This window comes from Meriones unguiculatus, chromosome 3 (assembly GCF_030254825.1).
Source record: "Meriones unguiculatus strain TT.TT164.6M chromosome 3, Bangor_MerUng_6.1, whole genome shotgun sequence".
Taxonomy (NCBI): Eukaryota; Metazoa; Chordata; class Mammalia; order Rodentia; family Muridae; genus Meriones; species Meriones unguiculatus.
In genome coordinates, this window is record NC_083351.1 from 36,392,416 (window position 1) to 36,407,875 (window position 15,460).

A 15,460-nucleotide genomic window follows, 5' to 3' on the forward strand; every position below is an offset into this window, starting at 1 on the left:
CACAGCATCACATGCTTCAGCGTGTACTGACCAGCCTGTCTTTGCTATGGCTCAGTGACACTGCTGGCCCTTTCCTCATCTCTCTCAGCTCCGAGTTTCAGCCAGCCTCACCTTTACCACAGCAAAGGCTGTCTGTTAAAAAAACAAAACAAACAAACAAACAAACAAAAAACATTTGACTGATCTTCCTCTGAACTGAGCATAGGGTGGAGGCTTGTGAACAGTGATAGAAATTTCATTATTGAGGAAAGGTACCTGGATGTCTTTCCTTCGCTACTAAGGTCAGAGTTTACAATTTTTAAATTGATTTCTTTTTGTTAGTGTTAATTAATTTTGAGCTAATAACCATTGCTAAAACTTTGAATGGCTAGATCATATATGTACAGGTGAACAAAGACATTTATTATCCATGTTGAATGATAGCCATGTAAACTAGAATTTGGAACATTATTTAAAACCTCAACAGAACACTGCTACTTCATGGAAACAGAGCTGTGCTCAAATACATAGTTTGAAAGGTCTCAATTTAATTGGATGTTACTAGATTCTTGTAGAACCCTAAAAAAAATTCTAATTCCATAGAAACAGTAAACTTAACCTCAGAGGCCTCTACTGTGCTCTTGGCAGGTGAGCCTTCAGAGACTAAGCTCACAGGCAAAACTAGAACAAAAGAAGATCTCTCCTTGCTAAGGAGAGAACAGTCAAGGTGCAAAGGATGAATCCTCACCTGTATGAGCACAGATGTCCAAAGAAGCTGATGGTTTCCTTTGGACCTATACCTACCAAATCTGATGTGTCTCCTGGAAGCTTCAGAAACCCATCGAGGTTTGAGATTCCAAATGAGGCAGAAATCAAGCTGAATAGAATGAACTTGTGAGCATAGCAAACTTAGGGCATATTTGACAGCATCTTCTGATGGTCACCATAGAAGGTGGCTTGTCTTTGTGAAATAGAATGTTAATGTCTTACACCACTGGTCTCTCCTGTAGGGAAGTGGAAGGGCCATCTTAAGTAGAGGTTTAGGCCATGACAGGTCCCATCACTAGACTGGTGATTTGAAGGGTGTGTATCCAGAGTCACAGCTACAAAACAAAAAGATGACAAAAGCATGTTAGCATCTAAGTCTTTCCCACAGTGTGTAGTGGGAGAAGGTAGGGGAAGGGTGGCAGGGGGTAGGGTCTTGAACCCTTCCCAGTTATGTACCTGAATCAAGTAGACTAGAGCAACTGGAAGTTATGAAAGTCCTCTCCTGGGAGTGCTGTCTGAAGTGGCCCTGGCTGACAGATGCAGGATATTATAAGAGTCATGTTTTTGTTTTGGGAACTGAAGCAAGGACCCATGTGTAAATCTTGAGCCCTATGACAAAGGCCAGACCACAGAAGAGACATCACACACCCAGTATAAGCAGAGTTTGTTACTTTGGGAAAACTTTGAGAGTAGCAGGAGAGAACTAGGTCTCTTTTGTAAGCCCGTTGCCAGAGAACTAGAGATGCCATGCTTTGTGGGAGATAGTCACAGGAGACTTTTGAGAAAAGTGAGTTTCCACCCATAAGAAATTTTAAAACAAACGGGCTAAAATTATTTTAATTTTAAAGTTTAAATAATTTCTTCCATATATATTCACCTTTAAACTGAGAAACCTTTAAGCCAGCAGTCTTCAACATGAAGGTCTTCACCATCCTAGGGGTCAAACAACCCTTTCAGAGGGGTTGCCTAAGACCATGGGAAAACACAGCTATTTATATTACATTTACGGCTGGAGATACAGCTCAGTGATTAAGAGCACTGTCTGCTCTTCCAGAGGTCCTAAATTCAGTTCCCAGCAACCACATGGTATTGCTATACTGGGGTCTGATGCCCTCTTCTGACATGCAGGTGTATGTTCAGTCAGAACACTCATATACATAAAATAAATAAATTTTATATTACTATTCCTAACAGTAGAAAAATTATGAGGTAGCAATGAAAATGAGTTTACAGTTGGAGGTCACCACAACTTGAGGAACTGTATTAAAGGGTTGTAGCATTAGGAAGGTTGAGAACCACTGCTTAAAGCCATTCTCCAAAGGTTGAAATCATGAAATAAAATATTTTATAATAAAATAATAAAATACTTAGTCTAAGAATGTTTTTCTTGTCATTAAACCTGCCAGGGAATAAATTTGCCTGAAATGTTGAATGCTGTCTGAATTAAGTATAAGCTAGGCCAGGATCTGTTCCTGAAGTTAGGTGAATCTTAGTCAACAGGCTGGACTGTTAAAGAGATGAATTCAAGCATTCAACTTCCCTTTTGAAATAAAGAGGCAGTCTACAGCCATAGCAGTGAACACACGTAGTCTTATCTGAAATAAAGAAAAGGCCACTATCGTTTCATTGGAGCTTGTAATTCAGAGAAGTCATGGAGAGAGGAATGCCTAGATAGACAAAAGCATAAAGCTGTTGAGGGAAGTGTCTTCTAGTTCAGGTCATTACCTGACTGTTGTTGGACTCTGGGTAAATTCTTTATAGGCAAAGTTTGTCCTAGATGCTGCAGCCAGACTTGTAAACAGTACTTCTGGATGACCTTTAAGATTATTCTGGAACTAGTGGGACAGAGGCATGCACAATGTCAGCACATGAGAAGGAGAGCTGGCTCAGAAGTTCAGGGTCATCAGGTGCATAACAAGTGTGGCAGCCTGGACTACATGAGACCCTGTCTAAAAAGCACAGGTTATTCTTGAATAAATACTAGTAAAAATAGAATTGTGCTTTTGCCGTAGGCCAACTTCTGCTAAGTAGATAGTTGTCCATAACTTCTGTCAGAAACAGTGCTTCCTGCTTGGCAGAGCTCACTGCATTGGCTGTGTGCAGAGGTTGTGGCGGAGCTTTGCTGGAGTTAATATGGATTGTCATCACTTCTCATCACACCTTATACACGGGAGGAAATGGAGGCTTGGCACTGGGGTGGGCTGGGGCAAAGAAACATTGAAGTGCTATGTATTTTCAGGTAACTTCTTTGGGAAGAAAAGGATCATAAAGCTGAAAAACATGGCGTTTTAGGGGTTAAATGAGGAGACTTGCAGTTGTGGACCCAGCTTATGGCCTGTTCTCTACTGAACTTGTCTCCATCATGCACTTGAGAGAAGGCCTAGAGAAAGGTTAGGAGGTGAAGGCTAAAGAGAGTTTGAAGGAAGGTTTGAATATGGAAGATGGGCTTAATGTGAAATTACACCAGCTGGAATCATATACATGAGAACTACTCAGCATCGTTTTTTTCTTTTTCCATTTTTCCAGGAAGTATATTTTTCAACCCTCTCTTGGATACCCAGCCTAAATTCTGAGACCTTACCCAATGTGTAAAGCACGGCACAGACTGGCGTTTTAAAACTGCAGATTTAAAGCCAAACATGATGGTCTTGTAATCCTTACTTTTTGAGAGGCTAAGGCAGAAAGATGGCAAATTCAAGGCCAGCTCAGGCTACATAGCAAGACCCTGCTTCAAAATAGAGAAGGGCTGGAAAAGTTGTCTAGTGCTAGAATGCTTGCTCTGATTCACTCCCCAGCACTAGAAAGAAACTTTAGAAAATTAAAACTTCAGATTTAAGAAGTTGGTGAGCCATGGAGAGAAAGAACAGCCCAAATATTAATGCCACTGCAACTTAGCAAGGACTAATTGTGACAGGCAGCTGCACATGCAGTGTGCCAATTCTCGGTCATCTCAGGCTTTTCAAAGGTCTGGGCTGTTTCCTGAGTCCTTGCTACTTGACACATTTTCCGAGGAATAAGAAAGAAAACCAAGGCTTTGTATCGAATCAGTACCTCCTATTTCTTATGTACCCTGAAGAACACGTAATCAGAGTAAAAGAACTCTTCGGGGGGTTACTGATTTTTGAGATGGGAACTTCTGTAGCCAGCCTGTCCTTATGAACTTATGTAGCTGAAGATAACTTTGAAATCTTGATCTTCCTGCCTGCACCTCCAACGTGCTGAGATTAGAAATGTATGCTATAATGCTCAGCTCCAAATGAAATCTTTTAATGTCATATTGACTATGTCTTGATTTATTAAAGGTCTTCTCTGTCAGTGCCCCTATCCATAAGCACCTATAGTCTGTCTTCCTAAACATTGTGTGAAAAGTGAGGTAAATGAAATAATGTTCTTTATCAGTAAGCTGGCCAGTCAGCAGAAGTATTCTGGTTGTGCCTGGCATGGTGATACATGCCTGTTGACTGTTAAGAGAGGGGATCAGAGAGCTGGGTGTGGTGGCACACACCTTTGATCCCAGCGCCAGGGAGGCAGAGGCAGGCAGATCTCTGTGAGTTTGAGGCCAGTCTGGTCCACATAGTCCCAGGACAGCTGGAGCTATGTAGAGAGACCCTGTTTCAAAAGAGGGGTTGGGGAGATGAGTTCAACCCCAGTTTGTGCTATATAATGAGTTTAAGGCCAGCCTGGGCTACAAAAGCAAAATGCAAGAAGCAAATAACAACAACAAAATACTGGCAGCAAGCTGTTATCATGGGTGGTTTTCTGTAAGCTTACCCCACTAGTAGATTCTCCTACAATTTTATCTGAGGAATATCCAAATGGAATAAAAGGGATCATTCCAGAAGGCAGTGAATCTTAATTCAGGTTAAGGGTGAAGAATCTGGTTTTGTTAAAGGCTAAATAGCGCATGTCTAGGCTTTGTAAGCTCAGAAATGTTGTACAGCTGCATGACTGACCTCACCTGGCCTGTCATGGCTTCGCCATTACAGTGCAGGGCAGCTTTGAGTTACATAAGCTAAGGAGGCTTCATGCACACCAAATCCCACATGGTGTTCACAAGTGAAATGACTCCTCTGACTTGTCAGCCATCTAATCCATGAAGGCTAGTCTTAGCTCGTGAGTCAAGCTGCACTGGGCAGGAGGCTGGCAATCGCCAACCCCTGGTCTGTCAGTAGAAGGGCTTAGAGTTGGAGGACACCAGTGTCATCCGTTCCTCAGGGTATGCCTGTCAGGCATATAGAGTCAGATGGCACCTCATGCTGGGTATGTTCCACTAGCTCGTCAGGATTGCATCTTTCCGTTTCCTGTCTGCTGTGGTGCTTGTTCAAACTACCTTACCTCTGGGGCATCTTTTCTCAAGACCCCCACATGAAAGCTGTGGAGTTTCTCAGGATGTTGTAAGACAGAAGATTGCATTCCCATAGTGCTTAACTATTCCTAATGTTCCTCACTGGGGCATATTCCTGACATAGCTTCATCTCGCCCTGTTTCCAGTGTGTTTTGTAAGCTTTGCTCTGCATTTAGCAGGGAAACATTGACAGGGCAGAAGCCTCATGATTCCCTGGTTTGAGTCTGAGTGAAATGAATACCTGTTCTTTCCCTGACGATCTGAACCATGGCTCATGGCATTTGTCAGGTAACGCATCTTTCTAGTTAAGAAGAATAACATGTATACTTTTTTGCATCATGAAATTGAAAACAGTGCTTCTCTCAAATATAAAATATATTATTGTATTTGAGTTTCTTTAGCTGCTAAAATATCATTTGCTCTCTTAAAAAATTTCAGGTGGAAAAACCTTGTGGTGGTGGTCAAGATTTACTTCTTTATCCTGCCAAGAGAGAGCAGCCCCCAAGAAGTGACCAGGACCCTGAGAAGGAGCTTCCAACTCCACCACCTGCTCCCAAGCAGGAGGTGCCATCAAAAGGGAGCCCAGCGGTGATGCCAGATGTCAAGGAGAAAGTGGCAGAGCTGCTGGTGAAATACTCAAGTGGCCTTTGGGCCAGTGCACTCCCCAAAGCATTTGAGGACACATACAAAGTCAAGTTCCCTGAGGGTGCCTTACAAAACCTTGCCTCGCTCTCTGATGTATGCACCATAAACTACATTTCTGGACATACCCAGAAGGCAATTCTCTATGCGAAACTCCCATCACCCACTGAAAAGATCTTAAAGGATGAAGGGCAGGCACAAGGAGATTTTGACATCAAGTCTATGATTGAACAAGAGTATTTGCAGATAGAAAAAAACATGGCTGAAAATGCTGATGATTTTGTGGAGGACATAACTGTGCCACCTCTGGTGATTCCTACTGAGGCCTCCCCATCCGTGTTGGTGGTTGAGTTGAGCAACACAAATGAAGTGGTTATCAGGCAAGTTGGCATTTCTAGTTGTTAAGATGCTGGTGCAGTGTTGTCATCAAGACCATTCTAGGTATGGATGCTATTGAGTGAAGGAAGAATACATCCTTAGGGGTCATAGTGAAGCACAGTAATATACCACTATTTGTTAAGTGCTCACAGGCTTCTTAGAAGAAAAGATGGCTGATAGTTCTGAGGTGGAATGATAATATGAACTTGGAACAAATGATGTCATAAGCATCATGGCAACTATATCACAAATATTACATTTCTATCCAACCCATAAACAGCAGGCCAGGTGATGCATAGATTCTAGGACCATGCAGCAGTCCTGAAAAGTCAGGGTAACTAACTTCCTCATAAACCTCAGATTAGCCAGTGGTCCTAGAGGTACCCTACTGGCCTGCACCTTTGTGTGTGATGAGTAGCTGTCACCCCCTGAAGCAAAAAGGAGTCCAGGGACTGGAGAGATGGCTCAGAGGTTAAGAGCACTGGCTGCTTATCCAGAGGTCCCAAGTTCAAGTCTCAGAAACTACATGGTGGCTCATGACCATCTACAGTGGGAATTGATGTGCTCTTCTGGCATACGTGCATATAGAACACCTATATGTATAAATAAATCTTTTTTTTTTTTTTTTATAAAAGGAGTCCAGGCCTTTTCACTCCAAGTGACCCTCTGGTTTGGTTTCATAGCTAAACTAGAAAAGTCCAAAGAATGCCCAAATCACAGTCCTTCCAGAAGGAAGAGCTTGACAGCAGAAAAGGTGCAGTTCTGGAAGCTGAGGTGACAGTGACGCCTGGCTAGTCTCTTGGCGCTGCCACCAAGAAGGATCTTTAGAGGGGCTATGATGTATATGGGGTTTTGGATGCAGGTGAAGGTTGTACCAGTGGCAGACTGAGGTGGATCTTTAGAAATTTTCTGTCCCTTTGCTCAGATAATGTGGAGACAAGTGTATAAACCTCTACTAGCTACTGCCCACTCTCACCCAGTTTAAGCACCATCCCTTGTCCTCACCTGTGAGTGTAGCCATTCTGCTCTTCTGTCTGTTGCTAAGAGCAGAAGCATCTGTAGCTCCCAGGTGCCTCTCTCCACCTTTCTCTGGCAGGAGTTTATACTGAGCAGATTCCATAGCCACCTCAGTTCAAACCTCCCATGAGACTGAAGACCCGTGAAGGACTAATTCCAGCCTCTCCCAAACACTTGCAGCACTCAGCAAATACATTCTTTGCATTTTCTGTAAAACTTCTTTTTCTAGGTTTTTTCCCCCTCTCTCTAGTAACTGATACCTTGGCTGGGCTATCTTCTGCCTGCTGATAGTTACCAAGACTATGTGGAGCAGTTTCTTAGAGTTTCCTCAAATCACCTGAGGCCTTGGGTAAAAACTGGAGCAGTATAAGAAACAGGGCTCATCTGCCTCCTCACCTCCTTGGCCAGGTGATTTGGGAGCTCTTCCAACTGAAAACTTCATCATGTAGAAATATTCTCGTTTTATGAGCCAGACTTGGTTTTCCATATCTAGCATCCTGGAATGAGGCCCTTAAGGAAGGCAAGAAGACAGCCTGCTCTTGGCGACAAGAAAGAAGTGTGTTTTGAAAACACACCAGCTCAAAGGACTACACATCGACAATAGAAGTGTTTACAAAAGGCTGGGGTATGTTTGAGAACAGTACTTCTCAGGATGTAATTCAGAGACAGTCAGCCAGAGCATGTCACCTCTAGAGCATTAGCGCAACATTTTGTTATAATTTGCTTAAATTTATTAAATAAGTTTTGGGGGCGCTTCATTGCTGTGTTTATCCTGCAGGGCTGGAGATGGAGCACAGGGCCTGCTGGCACAGGCTAAGGAATTGTTCTGCTGAATACACCCCCAGACCCACTTTGTTCTTCTTGATAGTTTCCCTGCTTTTCAAAGCTTAAGGATTCTGAGGTGCAACCAGGGCGAAAACATCTGCTAGATTCTGTTTGGAGTGTCCATACAGATCTCATCAGCCTTGTTCAAACTCAGAGGGGCTCATCTGGCCTCCTGTGGTGTCTCCATGTACTTCCCTCTTCCATCCCAGGGTCTCTTGCAACCTGCTCCTTCATGGGACCTCCAGTGCCTACTTTGCACCCTGCTGTTCTCAGTGCTGTCAAACATTGCCACATTGGGCAGTGATCTCCACAGTCCTGTCTTCCTGCACTGAGAATGTTCCCTGAGCACAGTTACTTCCCTCTGCTGGGGTGAGCAGCTGTGAGGCTGGAAGCAACAGTGACTACAGGGGAAACAGGAGCACCAGTGACAGCCTGTGGTCCACTTCCTGAGCTGAATGTTCCTCTCATCAATCCAGGTATGTAGGCAAAGACTACTCAGCTGCTCAGGAGCTGATGGAAGATGAGATGAAAGAGTATTACAGTAAGAACCCCAAAATCACACCAGTCCAGAACGTGCGTGTGGGGCAGCTGCTGGCCGTCAATGCAGAGGAGGACGCCTGGTTACGAGCACAGATCATCTCCACGGATGAGAACAAGATAAAGGCAAGCTCAGTTTTGTCTAGCATGAGGTAGATACGTTACCAGTCTTCAGGTCTAATTGTTGCTTCTTTCAAATCCAGTGTGATTTTCAACAGAAACTCCAAGGTGGTTCATGTGAAAGACTATTCCTCTCAGCTTTTATGTCAGTGGAAGTCATGATGTCTCAATTTCCTAAAGCCACAGAGCCAATAATAATAATAATAATAATAATAATAATAACTAAATAAATAAATAAAATGTCCTATGAGAGGGGCAGGGCTCAAATCTTCTCAGATGGGGGTTTCCCCACTTCCAGCACTGAGCAGCTCTGTGAGAAGTGTTTAGCAAGCTGCCTCTGAGGAAGCAGCCTCAGCACAGAGCTGCCATTCTTTCTCATTGTCTTAGCCTGAGCTGGGCTCATCCTCAGTCCTCGTAGGTCCTAGTTGCTGCCCTATCAGCAGGCTCCAGTACTTCTGGTCACATCTTTGGTAAAAGGCCTCTGCCCCTTTGCTTTATACCCCCCATGAGGAGCTCAGGCCAAAAACTAGGAGCTCCTCTACCTGAAAGACACTAGACACAAGGCTGTCACAAACAGCATGCTTACTTTCACCAAGAAAGGAAGAAGTAACATATACAGGTGGCCACCAAGCCAACAGTCCATCATGGTTCAGCAACTCTGCTCCCTGTCTAGAGCTTCAAGGCTTAAAGGGCACAGCTCTCAAGGAAACTAGGCCTGTAGATGAGAGCCCTGCCTCTTGGGCTCCTCTTGGAGGGTGTGAAGCAAAGGGGCAGAGACCAGTCACCAGAATGGGATGGGGCCAGAAGTCCTGTAAATAGGACAGGACCCAAGAAGACTGAGAGTGACACTGGGAGCAGCTCAGATTAAGCTAAGACATTGAGAGGAAGAATGGCAGCTCTCTGCTGAGGCTGCTTCCTCAGGGAAAGCCTGCTTGAAGCTGCTCAAGTCCCCTCCTTGCTCTCCTGATATCCCTGGCAGCTAGGAGTGTGCAGACACTCAGGTGATAGTGAGATCTGTGACCACTTGATGGTGCCAAAGAGCCATAAATGGAAGCACTGGGTGTGTATTTGCTCGTGGCTATCCCACCTAAAATGTTTGCTCTGCTAGAGCAAAGAACACAGCGTGAGGTGGGTCAGTCTCATACAAGCCCATCCAGGGACAAGTGGATTGTGGATTGTGGTTGCCATGTAAACATATATGATGTTAGCTAGGTAGGCCTCGTGGTGTGTAACCCAGCTACTTGGGAGGCAGAGGCAGGAGGAACACAGTTGCAAAGCCAGCCTGGGCAACAACTTAGGAAGAACCTGTCTCAGAGAGTTACAGGTGGTAAAGCTCTTGTCCAGCATATGTTAGGCCTCAAGGTCAATCTCTAGTTCCACTGAACAAACTAATTCACCACCACCATTGCAAAAATAAGAATTCAGTGATCAAACCAGTAAAGAAGCCAGCTCCAGCTTCACTGGTTCACGTAAACCAGTGAAGACTTTGGAGCAGTCCTACCATAGCCTGTTGCTGGGATAACAGCATGGCCTGATGTTCCCTTGAGTCTGGATTTCACACACTGCATCCCATCGTTAGAGTATATTCCATGGATCCAGGAAGAGCAAATCCAAGTTGCAGTTGTAAAGTTGCTGTTAAGAAAATTTAAAACTGCCTGAGTCTTGAAGCTTGTGAAAGGGGAAGAAATTAAGGGTGGGAAAAGTGGACTCATATACTGAAGTAGCCAACAGCTGATCCAGCAACCTGGGTCCAGGCAGCAGAGGCCAATATTGTCTCAAGGAGGGAGTCTTTGTCACAGCAGCCAGGCACACTCACCACACAGTCAGGGGAGTTGGAGGGCTCTCTGCAGCAGTTCCTCCTCAGACTCTGCTATGGAGGAGTTTGTCTTTATTTCCTTCTACAGCTGTGCCTGGTTTTCTTCAAAACAGAAGCCTCTGTTGACTGGTATTTTCTAGCCAGCTCTCTGCCTGCATTTTGTTGTTTGCTTTGTATATTATTTTTAATAACTATCATGTGCTTTCCTTAAGGATGGATAGTTGGTTTTTAACGCTCCCAGATTGTTAGTCTAAACATATGGTATTTCTAGTTAATGTTTCTAGTTACTGAGGGAAAAATAAAAAAGCTTTATAGATTGGGAGGCAGAGGTAGAAGATAGCCAACCTGGCTTGCATAGTGAGTTCCAGGCAAGGCAGAGCTCCATATTGAGATCTTGTCTTAAAAAATAGAGAGGTGAGGAGACTTTGTGGTCTTTAGATCTTTACAACAGAATTCTCCATGTGCTGCAAAAGTCATCTCTGTGCTAATGGTGTGTGTTCCAGTCTCATTTCTATTGGTGTAATAAAGTATTCTAAAAAGGGGCAACGCAGGAAAAGGGCTTATTCAGGATGCAGTCCTTCACTGCAAAAGAGTTAAGGCAGCTAACAGGAGTTAGTCTCATCTGCAGCAGGTGCAGAGAGAAATGAGTGCGTATGTGCTTGGTGTTCAGTTAGCTCTCTCCCCAAGGCCAGGGCCTGCTGCTGCCTGCTCTGAGCCTAGGTCCTCCCCAGACATTAAACAGGGAGTAGCATCTACCGTGATCTAGACTCACTGAGAAGCTTGCCAGTTGATTCCAGATGTCCATGTGACAGACTGTCGCAGTGAGAAGAGCTACAAGCGCAGCTCTGTTCAGAGCTAGGGCCTCTGCTCAGCTGGGTGAAGATGTAATGGAGCTTTGTGGATTGGAAGGAAAGCTGTATCTCTTTTCTCTGTCAAGTAGAATTCTGTGCTGTCTAGTCTGACGTCATTGCTATCCCTGACAAAGAAGCATCTCAGCCCCTAGTAGTACAGGGCCCGAGAGCAGGGTGTCACAGGTGCTGCTTTGGGATTCTGGCATCTGGCCAGTGTCACAGGAGGGATGCCTCTCTGCAAACAGCTACTGCCCTTCATAATGGGAGGGCTTGGAGCAGGGAGGACGGGTGACACAGCATTGGATGACAATGGGGAGAGGCTGGGCAGCAGCATTGGTGGCCTTGGTGAGGCCTCAAGAGTCTGCTCTGCCTTGGCCTTGTTCTTCCTGTTGACTAAGGGGTGAGGTAGTAGACATGGGCCTGGAACATGGGTCCTTGAGGCCTAGCCTTTTTTTTTTTTTTTTTTTTTTCATCCTCTGTGGTACATTAGGAAGCCTTTCTTTTGGCTTTGGGCAGATAATTGAGTTTCCACTTGCTGATCATGGAATAAAATGGAACCAATTAAATGAATTAAAAATCTTAAATAAGGATAAAGACTTTTGAGTGTAGACATGATTGTCTTTGACTTACTCCTTAGGTGTGCTATGTTGACTATGGCTTTTGTGAAAATGTTGAGAAGAGTAAAGCATACAGACTGAACCCGCGGTTCTGCTTTCTGTCCTTCCAAGCTACAAAGTGCAAGCTAGCAGGTAAGGGGCATTTCGTAGAGAACCCTTACTACTGCTGCCCTGTGCAGCCTTTCAACTCGGAAATGTCCTTAGTGTCCCGGCGTCTCAAGTGTGTTACAATTTCTTTCTTTCTGCCCTTCCATTCTCCTTCCTTCCTTCCTTCCTTCCTTCCTTCCTTCCTTCCTTCCTTCCTTCCTTTCTTTCTTTCTTTCTTTCTTTTTTTTGGCAAGGTCTTACTATGTAGTCCACACTGGTCTTGAAATTAAACTACTCCTACCTCACCTTTTCAGTGCTAGCATTATAGGTGTGGGACACCACACCCAGCTCATAATGTGTTTTTCTTGAAAGGTTCATTGGATGAATTCACATGTAAAGTGTTCAGTATAAGATGTAGTGATGAAAATGTGACACTGTTCTATGGTTTTATATAATATAGAATAAAGTTCATTATATTTTATTATAAAAACTTCACCTAGCCATTTGATAGGGATTATATTTTGTGTTACTAAAAGCCCATGTGACCTTATATCATGGCTCTCACTCACTCTCAGTCCTGTTGCTTCAAGTGTTAGCACCCTCAGCCCTTCCCATGGAGATAGATTGTGGAAATGCACCCTGCTAAGAATCTTTTGTGCACCCAAACAAGTTGCATTGTGGGTTGTGCTGGTTCTTGCACCTTTCCTCATTACAGAAGCATATGTGTGGATGTGTGGATGCATGTGGATGACAGTAGGGATACATTATGGAAGGAAGGCACCGTGGGATTAATGGAAATAGGCATGTATGCTCCACGGTACGGGTGCTCATGGAGGCAAGAGGTGTTAGATACTCTGTAGCTGGAGTTACAGGCAGCTGTGAGCCTCCCAACATGAGTACTAGGAACCCAACTCAGGTCCCCTGGAAGGGTGGGCAGCACTGTGAACCACTGGGCAATCTCTCTAAGTTCTGAGATCATAGTTTCACATGAAAATGAGCTCTCTGGGGAAATGCCCCTTAGGCTGAGCGTGGCAACTCTTACCTGTGATGTAAGCATTTCAGAGTCTAAAACCACAAATTGGAGGCCAGCCTGGGCTACATAGTCAGTTCCAGGATAATGTGTGCTTACAGAGTGAAACCCTTTCTCAAAACAATAAAGGGGGAGAGGAGAGTCAGTGTCCCCACAAGCAAGGATGAGTCCTCATGTCTCTGAAGGACCTGACTCTTAAGCCTAACAAGCTCTTAAAGAGCCTATCAAAATTTTGTGTAGCCGTTTTTGAAAGGGATGTATCATGAGTGCAGGAGTCTAGATGCTGAAGTAAATGGTGTGAGAGGAATTCCAGCACGAAGAGTATCAAGAACGGGCAGAGCAGGAGTCTGCCTTATAGCTCACATTTAAATAGAAAAATAGAAAGAGGCCCTGAAGTTCTGCTAGGGGAAACATGTTCTCATTTTAATGAGTTTACGTTAGTAGGTGGACTGAGTTGCCGTGTATGCGGCACATTGAGCTCCAGTTGTCAGAGACCTGGAGTGAGGGGTAACAGTGCACCTGGCTCCTGTGGTGGTTGAAGCATCGGTTTCCCCTGATAAATGAGCAGTTCTGTGGGGCCCTCAGGGTCAGGGATGAAAGGAGGAAAAGGTGGAGGGAAGGGAGTATTTGAAATTTCAGTTCTGCATACTAATTTTATAAGAAAAATAGTTTTATAGGTTTAATTGGAAAAAGAAAACCAGGCATAAGAAAGATACTACAAATACAGTATTTGCAAGAACAGCATCTTGATTGTGTTCGTCTCTTGTTTCACATATGGATTTGCATGTCTCAAAGGCTGCTCCTATGGTAAAACTCTGGTTGGTCTTCCATCTCCTTATATTAAGAATGCCTGCTCTAATGTGTCTTTTATAGTTTTATTTGTGAGCCATCACTCTAACCCTCTAACATGTCTCTTAAAGAGGTGGTCACATCGTGCCTTTTATTTATAGCTGTGTAAGGTAGAGAAGATAATGAAATAAAACTTCCATTAAAGGTGTTGTAATTCTGTGGTCTACCATTTTTGACCATTTTAACAAGTGGTCAAAATAGACAATGAAGTTAATCATTCATGATGCTTCTGTGACTGAGTAGAAATGAAAGCAGTGCTGTTCTCCAGGGTTGGAGATTCTGAATGATGATCCTGACCTCGTGAAAGTGGTGGAATCATTAACATGTGGAAAGATCTTTGCTGTGGAGATACTGGACAAGTCAGATATCCCCCTGGTGGTTCTGTATGACACCTCAGGAGAAGACGATATCAACATCAATGCCACCTGCTTGAAGGCAATATGTGACAAGTCTCTGGAAGTCCATCTCCAGGTAGCACTGTGGTCGATACTCAGTGTGAAAGCATATATGTGGGAGGGGGTGTGGTCTGTGCAAACACTATAGCCATCAGTGTCTCTCCAGGGAGGAAAGAAGAAAATTTGGTTCAGCATAACTCAGTAGCTGATGTTGGTTCAAACTTCAAATTTTTGACACTGGGTTATTTATTTTTAGGCATATTTAATCACAGCACAATCTGGAAAAAGCTTCAATCTCAGGTGCACAATAAAGCTTAAGACACGATTACATTGAAACTCTTAGGAAGTATAAGTGACATCTTCTATAAAGATAGGTTCTATAGATTAACTAAAGAAGCAGGCTCAAAGTACAATGGCCCTGATAAGGGTTTGGGGAGGATAGCCCAATAGATTGAGATAAACAGGCTCCAGATAAAGGTCTAGGGGAGCCAGTGTGGCCTGGCCATAAAGAGGTCACTAGGCTATTAACCCCTCCGGTCCCAGCCTTCTGAGCAGAAAACAGGCAATACCTTTTTCTCTTTGAAGAGACATCCTTGTGTACTTAACACTCCTGGTGTCCCTAGTGCTTATCTGTGAGTACAAGGACCTAAATGCCGTTTACAAAAGTAAATGAGGGGCTGGGGACAGAAAATGCTCACCATACAAGCAGGAGGACCTGAGTTCCCTCGCAGCACTCTCATTTTACAAAACAAGGCAAAAACCAAACTCAGCTACAGTGGTATGCATCTAGAATCCTAGCTCTTAGGGAACAAAGACAGGGTGATGCCTAGGAATCATCAGACAAGTAGTCTGGGAAAATCAGTGTCTTCCATTCAGCAAGAGCCCTTGTCATAAAAGATAAGATGTAAAGTGGTTGAGGAAAACACCAGGCATCAACCTTTGGACATTACATGAATACATACATGCACAAAAAAAAAAAAAAAAAAAAAGAAAAAAAAGGAAAAAAAAGAGTGAGTAAAGTTTGATAAGAAGAAAATGATACAAAAGAAAGTTATAGATTTTAGGCAAATAATTGCTAACACATGATTAGAAAACAAGGTGGGGACATAGAAGGGAAACTTCATCATCTTATTATTGAAAAGCAAGGAGAGGGAATAAGTGGAAAATGACAAGCCAGTACTAGTAATTCTCAGAAATTAAATTT

At 43.8% G+C, this 15,460-nt stretch overlaps 1 protein-coding gene across 5 annotated transcripts in view; it reads left to right on the forward strand.

Annotated features, from left to right (window-relative positions):
• The window catches only part of Tdrd7 (tudor domain containing 7), a 71,944-nt gene that overhangs the window by 34,811 nt on the left and 21,673 nt on the right, over positions 1 to 15,460 (forward strand). For all 5 annotated transcript variants that reach the window (XM_060379867.1, XM_021647979.2, XM_060379868.1 and 2 more), the window contains 4 exons: positions 5,531 to 6,114; positions 8,431 to 8,617; positions 11,916 to 12,027; positions 14,130 to 14,332. In XM_060379867.1, coding sequence (XP_060235850.1) covers positions 5,531 to 6,114; positions 8,431 to 8,617; positions 11,916 to 12,027; positions 14,130 to 14,332 — 1,086 coding nt within the window. The remainder of the gene's footprint in view (positions 1 to 5,530; positions 6,115 to 8,430; positions 8,618 to 11,915; positions 12,028 to 14,129; positions 14,333 to 15,460) is intronic.